At 43.8% G+C, this 8,017-nt stretch overlaps 1 protein-coding gene across 2 annotated transcripts in view; it reads left to right on the top strand.

Moving 5' to 3' along the window:
- Positions 1-3,301: 3,301 nt before the first annotated feature.
- KLHL4 (kelch like family member 4) overlaps positions 3,302-8,017 on the top strand; it is a 223,128-nt gene continuing 218,412 nt past the window's right edge. For both annotated transcript variants that reach the window (XM_068250007.1, XM_068250008.1), the window contains exon 1: positions 3,302-3,822. In XM_068250007.1, coding sequence (XP_068106108.1) covers positions 3,407-3,822 — 416 coding nt within the window. In that variant the 5' untranslated portion in view covers positions 3,302-3,406. The remainder of the gene's footprint in view (positions 3,823-8,017) is intronic.

The raw sequence follows: 8,017 nt of genomic DNA, 5'->3' as shown, positions 1-8,017 counted from the left end.
GAGAGCAAGAAAGAGATAAAAAGAAGAGTTTCTGATCAGTGAGGGTCACACTGTAGTCACTTCCTGTCTGAGTCAGGACTGAGTCAGCCACGTACATACCTGATATTTAACTCTTTCAGGCAGAGAAAAAAAAAAAAAGGAACACAGCCTAGTTATTAGTGTGCTAGGCACTGTACATACACATGTCTATCTCATCATGTCACATGTCACCTCGGGTATCCTTTAAGGCTAAGCTGCAGGGCCGCACAACACAGCACACACCTTTTCTCCCCACCGACAGAGCTCTCTGTTGGTGGGGTCTGATCGCCCCCACATTGTTTATTTTTTTTTTGTACAAATGTTTTTGTTACGTTTTTTTTTTTTATGAAAAACGTATGTTTCTTTAAATATATCAAAAGAAACCCCCAAGTGCATTTGCCCCATAGCGATACGTTATGTGTGTTTTTAGAGTGTGTTTGTGCGTTGCAACAAAAAACATGCGTTTCCCACGAGTGCGAACCCTGCCTAAATTTTAAAGGATAACTGAAGCAAGAGGGATATGCGGGCTGCCATATTTATTTCCTTTTAAGCAATACCAGTTGCCTGGCTGTCCTGTTGATCCTCTGCCTCTAATACTATTAGCCATAGCCCCTGAACAAGCATAAAGCAGTTCAGGTGTTTCTGCCATTATTGTCATATCTGACAAGATTAGCTGCTTGTTTGTTTCTGGTGCTATTCAGACGCTACTGCAGCCAAAGATTAGCAGGGCTGCAAGGCAACTGGTAGGGTAAATCAATATGGCAGCCTCCATATACCTCTCACTTCAGTTGCCTTTTAAACCCTGAATGAGCATGCAGATGTTCTTGACAAAATTATTTGCACGCTTGTTTCAGGTGTGTGATTCAGACACTACTGATTCAGGACTGCCAGGCAACTGGTATTGTTTAAAAGAAAACAAATAGCCTCCATATCCCACTCACTTCAGCGACCTTAAATTGCTGGATGGAAAATGGAATTATGTATGGACATCTTAAAGGGCAACTGAAGTGAGAAAAATATGTCGGCTGCAATATTGATTTCCTTATAAACAATGCCAATTTCCTGGCAGCCCTGCTGATCTATTTGGCTGCAGTAGTGTCTGAATCACACCAGAAACAAGCATGCAGCTAATCTTGTCTTATCTGACATAAATTATTAATTGTTTTATTTATATAGTGCCAACATCTTCCGTAGCGCTGTACATAATATAAAACAAATATTAGGGAACGTATATACGTGAGAAGTTCAAGACGCTGTACAGACATGACATTCAAAAATACAAATACATGCATAGTTAATGTGCAGTTTGAGTTATCACTAAAATTGGTACACATTAATATGGCAAATTACAGCAAAATAGGAAACAATAGGAGGAAGTCCCTGCCCTTGCGAGTTACAATCTAGAGTAAATGTCAAACATCATGCTTGTTCAAGGACTATATCTAAAAGTATTAAGCTAGGAACACACATCAGATAAAAGTCTTTGGAAAATGAAAGGGACTCCGAGCAGTGCAGAAACTATGGGAAGATGCATATCATTTTAAAGCTCTCTTTCTCCTCTTTCCAATGATATATAAAAATATATAAAAATAGAGAAAACTAAAAGGCGTAGGGCCGCGGTTTAGGTGTCCTCAGAAAGAGGAGAAAGAGAGCTTTAAAATGATATGCATCTTTCCATAGTTACTTGTATTACACAGGACGACTTTTTCTGCTGAATGGAGCTGCTGACTTTGAGAAAAAGTCGCCCTGTGTAATACAATGTAACTATGGAAAGATGGGTATCATTTTAAAGCTCTCTTTCTCCTCTTTCTGGCGACACCTAAGTCGTTGTCCTACGCCTTTTTAGTTTTCTCTATTTTCACGATCGAAGTCACGGCCGTGGGAATTTCGCGAATATAGCGAAAATTAAAAGGCGTAGGGCGGTGGTTTATATATCATTGGAAAGAAGAGAAAGAGAGCTTTAAAATGATATGCATCTTGCCATAGTTTCTGCACTGCTCGGAGTCCCTTGAAAGATCACAGACCAATTTTTACCCCCTTCAATGTAGTATGAGAGCCATACCTACACAGTCTATTCTATGGAGCTGAACTCCCCCATCAGATAAAATCTTTGCAAGGGGCTGCACACACAGATGCTGTACAGACACAAAAGATCATTATATGCAAAAGATCGGTTCCTGCAAAAGATCCGTTCCAGCAAATTGCATTCATAGGGCCTGATTCACAAAGCGGTGCAAAGTGTTTGCACGCCTGTGAAAAGCCCTTTATCACGCCTAAACTCAGTTTAGGCGTGATAAAATGAAACTCGCGCGAAATTCCCGCGTGCAAAGCTTTGCGCGCGCACCGCGCGGCGCACGGTGCAGTGCGCGCGATGCGCCCATTAAACCCTATGGGCGTTGCGTGCAGAGTTGCGCGCGCAAAACTTTGCGCGGGACTTTGCGCGCGATAAAGTGCTCAAAACAGTGCTAACTCAGCAGTGCAAAGGTTATCACGCCTAAAGTCTTTTAGGCGTGATAACTGAGTTATCACCGCTTTGTGAATCAAGCACATAGTCTATGATATTTGCAGATCCTCATACACACCTTGTTTAACAGACATTCATCTGCAGATCAGACAATCATCTGCAGATCTGAAGATCCATCCTGGTGGATCTGATCTGCAGATGAATGTCTATTAAACAAGGTGTGTATGAGATCTACAGATATAGACTATGAATGCAATTTGCAGAAACGGATCTTTGGCAGGAACAGATCTTTTGCAGATACTGATCTGTTGCATGTGTACAGCATCTTTGTGTGCAGCATCTTGCAAAGATTTTATCTGATGGGGAGTTCAGCTCCATAGAATAGACTGTGTACAGTATGGCTCTAATACTACATGGAAGGGGGTAACATTGGTCTGTGATCTTGCCTTTTATCTGATGTGTGTATCCACCTTTAGAGGCAGAGGATCAGCAGGACAGCCAGGCAATGTGCATTGTTTAAAAGGAAATAAGTACGGCAGCCACCATATCCCTCTCGCTTCAGTTGTCCTTTAAGGAGATGCAGTGAGTGTGGGTAGGTAAGGTACCGCCTCCGTCACACAACCCAGCAGCATCAGCACCGGTGGGGGTCTCGCAGCTACTTTGTCTCTGCTAAGCTGATTTACTTGTTCGAGGTGTGACCTCATCCCCTGGCAGTGCGGATCCCACCTACACTGTTAGCAGAGGCAGCAGTAGCAGCAGCAGTATTAGCAGATTAGCATGGGCTGGAGGGACAGGCAGCATGCTAGAGCTGCCACCACAATCTGCTGCTCTCAGTAGCTGAACACATCTCAGGGCTGGAGGAACCTCGCTGCATCCTCCTCCACCTTCTTCCTCCTCATCCTCTCCACCACCACCACCACCACCATGTCCGTGTCTGGGAAGAAAGACTTTGATGTCAAGCAGATCCTCAGGCTACGCTGGCGGTGGTTCAGCCACCCTTCTCAGGGCTCCCCGGGGTCCGGCGGATGCCTCCAGCAGGAAGGATATGAGCACAGGGGCACCCCGGTCCACAACAGGCTCAAGAGCCACTCGCGGGACAGGAATGGACTGAAGAAAAACAATAGCCCCGTCCACAACATCCTGGCACCCGTGCCAGGGCCAACCCCTGTCCACCAGCATCGCTCCATACCGGCGTCCTGGCACCAGCAGAACATCATAGAGCGCCTGCAGACCAGCCAGGAGACCCCCAAAGCCAGCACAGAGGACAAGGTGGGCAAGGAGGAGGAGACGGCGGCGCAGGAGGTGCAGGTGGCCCCCCAGGAGCAGCCAGAGGCGGACAGGTAGGAGTTGGGCTACCATGGGGGGTTCTTCTGAGGTTCTTGTATCTGGTGGAGCTTCTTAAGTGGTCTACAATGATGTACAGATCCTGGTATGGCTTCTATGCCTCCGTCTATAGCATGTAAGGACATAGGTATGGGGGATCTGAGGCTTCTGCGGATAGATCTATAGGCAGCGCAAATAATTTAACCTCTTGCTGGTCTGTCTGGAGGCGTCGGAGTCTGGCGAAAGTAAAACAGAGATGTACAGGGGACAGGAGCCTTCTCTCACTATATCTATAGGTTACGGAGACAATATATACATTACTGATCCGCATGGAAAGACAGAACACTCTGTAACCCTTTAGTGGATTTTTCTATAGGGTACGGACACAATGCGCCTGTTATTGTGGTATACAGAGTTATAGGAGTCTCTGTAACCCTTTAGTGGACTTGTCTATAGGATACAGACACAACGCGTCTGTTATTGATGTATACAGAGGTATAGGAGTCTCTGTAACCCTTTAGTGGATTTTTCTATAGGGTACGGACACAACGCGTCTGTTATTGATGTATACAGAGGTATAGGAGTCTCTGTAACCCTTTAGTGGACTTGTCTATAGGGTACGGACACAATGCGCCTGTTATTGATGTATACAGAGGTATAGGAGTCTCTGTAACCCTTTAGTGGATTTTTCTATAGGGTACGGACACAACGCGTCTGTTATTGATGTATACAGAGGTATAGGAGTCTCTGTAACCCTTTAGTGGACTTGTCTATAGGGTACGGGCACAACGCGTCTGTTATTGATGTATACAGAGGTATAGGAGTCTCTGTAATCTTTTAGTGGACTTGGCTACAAGATATGGAGATAGTATATGCATTACTGACCTATATGGAAAAACAGAACCCTTTGTAACCCTTTATTGGACGTAACTACAGAGATGGTATATCCGTTTAGTGATCTATATGGAAAAATAGAAGTCTCTAACCCCTCAATGGACGTATCTGTAGGGTACGGAGACAATATAGTCATTACTGATCCATATATAAAGACAGCAGTTTCTGTAACCCTTTAGTGGACTAGTCAATAGCGTACGGACACAATGCATCTGTCATTGATGAATACAGGGGTATAGGAGGCTCTGTAACCCTTTACTGAGCTCTGCTACCGTTATCTATGCAGAAATATAGAAGTCTCTAACCCCTCGATGGACGTATCGGTTGGATACGGAGACAATTATATTAATTACTGATCTAAACAGAAAGACAGAAGACTGTCGGAAGAATGTCCGATCTGCATGATTTTGAGATCAGTACTGCACCAAATGCATCCTTTTCATGATCAGAAGTGAATTGGATATGCCAGAAATTATCTATCGATTCTATAAAATCAGCCGATCGATTTGATCTGACAGGATAAAAAATCTAGGTCGATATGCTGCTAGAGTAGCATTGGATGTAATGGTCCAATAATCCATTTAGATCAATTTCCAATAGATTTCATTCTGAAATCTATTGGAAATCTGTTCATAGTGTGTGCCACACATCAGATAGATTCCTGTCAGATGCGACTTGACAGGCATCTGTCAGAAATCTATCTGATGGTCGAATCTGCTGCACATCTATCAGTGTATGACCACCTTAACCCTTCACCAGACAAAAAAATCTGCACAGACATTTTCTCTTTAACTCCTTACCGGACATATGATACATCATATCATAAACTCTATGAGATTTGAGTACACACCATGCAATTTTCACTTCAAATCCTAGTTCCAATCAAGAAAATGATCAAATTGGGCAAAAAAAAAGTATACCGCCTACTGATTTCCAGCAACCGATCCCAAGATCAACATCAATTTGATCAAGAGCAGATTGGACATGCTGGAAAATATCAAAATCCTGGCTACTGTTCTGTAAGTTTGTCCTTTTTTCAATTGATATCAAATTGGAAAAATGATCAGAAATCTGAATAATTTCAGAATGAAATTACGCGTGTACGCTAGCTTTCTTCTACGGCAGATTGATACCAGATCTGAATATCGATCTAATCCCTCACTCGAGTAGGATCTGAAGTGAGGATTGCATGGTGTGTACCAGGATTAAAGAGAACCTAAACTGAGAGGGATATGGATGTTTCCTTTTAAACAATACCAGTTGCCTGGCAGTCCTGCTGATCTCTTTGGATGCAGTAGTGGCTGAATCACACACCAGAAACAAGCATGCAGCTAATCCAGTCTGACTTCAGTCAGAGCACCTGATCTGCATGCTTGTTCAGGGGCTGTGGCTGAAAGTATTAGAGACAGAGGATCAGCAGGAGAGTCAGGCAACTGGCATTATTTTAAATGGAAAAATCCATATCCGTCTCAGTTTAGGTTCCCTTTAAGTTTAACCCTTGGCTAGACGCATTGATAGGTTGCGGAGACAATGTATCCTCCCGCTGATCCGCATCCTGCCATTCAATCCTGTTTAACCCTTTCACAGCATCTGTCTGTACGAAGTCCCAGAGACAATGTGTGCCTTGCTGTTACCGTATGCGTTGTGCGAGTCTTGTGTAACCCTTCACTGACCGATCTGCAGTGTATGGAGCTAACATGTGCATTTGCGATCTAGTCAGATTGAGAAGCATCATTACAGCCCCTCAGTGGACAGATATTTAAGCTGCAGGGACAATATACTCTTCATGGATACATCGCATGGGATACAGACAGACGGACAAATAACATTTATATCGTGCTTTTCTCCTGGCGGACTCAAAGCGCCAGAGCTGCAGCCACTAGGACGCGCTCTATAGGCAGTAGCAGCATTAGGGAGTCTTGCCTAAGGTCTCCTACTGAATAGGTGCTGGCTTACTGAACAGACAGAGCCGAGATTCAAATTCAGGTCTCCTGTGTCAGAGGCAGGGCCCTTAACCATTACACCAACCAGCCACTGATACAAATATCTTTAACCCTTCGGTGAACATATCTGTAGGTCGCACAGGCAGTTCACCCATTATTGGTTTATACAGAGCAATACAAACCTCTATATCTATTTCCTGCATATCTCTACAAGGTGATCCCTGGTACACACCATGCAATTTCCCATCAGTCGGGTGAAATCAATCATTTCTGACAGGTCGGATCTGATTTCTTTATTATTTATTTTTTTTATCGATTTTTTTTTTGATCACTTCTATACAAAATCGATCAGAAAGACGATTGGAAATAAGATTGGACCTATTAGAAATGATCGATTTGACCCGTCTCTCTGATGAGAAATTGCATCGTGTGTACCAGGCATTGAGAGAATGTATCCCTTATTGATGCAGATCGATATTAAGGTGTCCATAAGTGATCCAATTTTTTGAACGATCAACCGTCTAATTGGATTGACGCCAACGGAGGGGAAAAAAACAAGCAATCTGATCAGACCAAAAGAATTGTTCCGAAATTCATTGTCGGATGGCACCACTAATGGCACCCAATCCCGATTGATCGTAAAGTGAATAAGCCCCTTCACTCATCTTTCTACAAGATGTGGCAACAAAATTTGCTGCTAAAAATCCATAAAACTCTTTACTGGACATATCTATAGGGTATGGCGAGAATCTATTATTGACGCATCAGAAAACTAGCCTGAAATCTTTACTCCTGTACCCATCTCGCGATCTTGTCTGGGATTCTTCCGTAAAGGTTTTTTTTTTTTACGGCGAGAAATCGTTTCCGTGATCTCACGACGTGGGTACAGGCGGGCGATTAGGCGAACGACGCTTTGAGATGCGCGGCGATAATGACCGTCATGGTGGATCAGATCTTTAGGATCCCAAACAACTCCTGCACAAAGTACTGCGATTATTTGATTTCCTGTTTGCGTCCGCGTGTTCTCGAGGGTAGGAGGATGGTTCGGGGATCCTCATTCGTCCGGAGGCGTCGCTGTGAGGTTCCCCCATCCATCATTAGGTGAGTATTTAGCTGAGTAGCGAGCGGACTAATGTATAGCGTACAGACACAAGTCATCCTCTATCGGGTGCATACAGAGTCCTGACTTGCTGCAGCTCATCAGTGCATACCTCTATAGATTAAATATGCAGTACGATCACATTACTAATGCGTATGGAGGGATTAGTGTCTTTCCCACTCATCAGCGGGTTCATTTATAGGAGATGGAGACAATATATCACCTTATTGATCCTTAAATGGTCTAAGCGTCTGATCGCCATGACTGATTAAGTAA

Source organism: Hyperolius riggenbachi, chromosome 8, assembly GCF_040937935.1.
Source record: "Hyperolius riggenbachi isolate aHypRig1 chromosome 8, aHypRig1.pri, whole genome shotgun sequence".
Classification (NCBI taxonomy): domain Eukaryota; kingdom Metazoa; phylum Chordata; class Amphibia; order Anura; family Hyperoliidae; genus Hyperolius; species Hyperolius riggenbachi.
The sequence above is the reverse complement of the archived record's forward strand: the minus strand, read 5'-3'. Positions and strand labels throughout refer to the sequence as shown.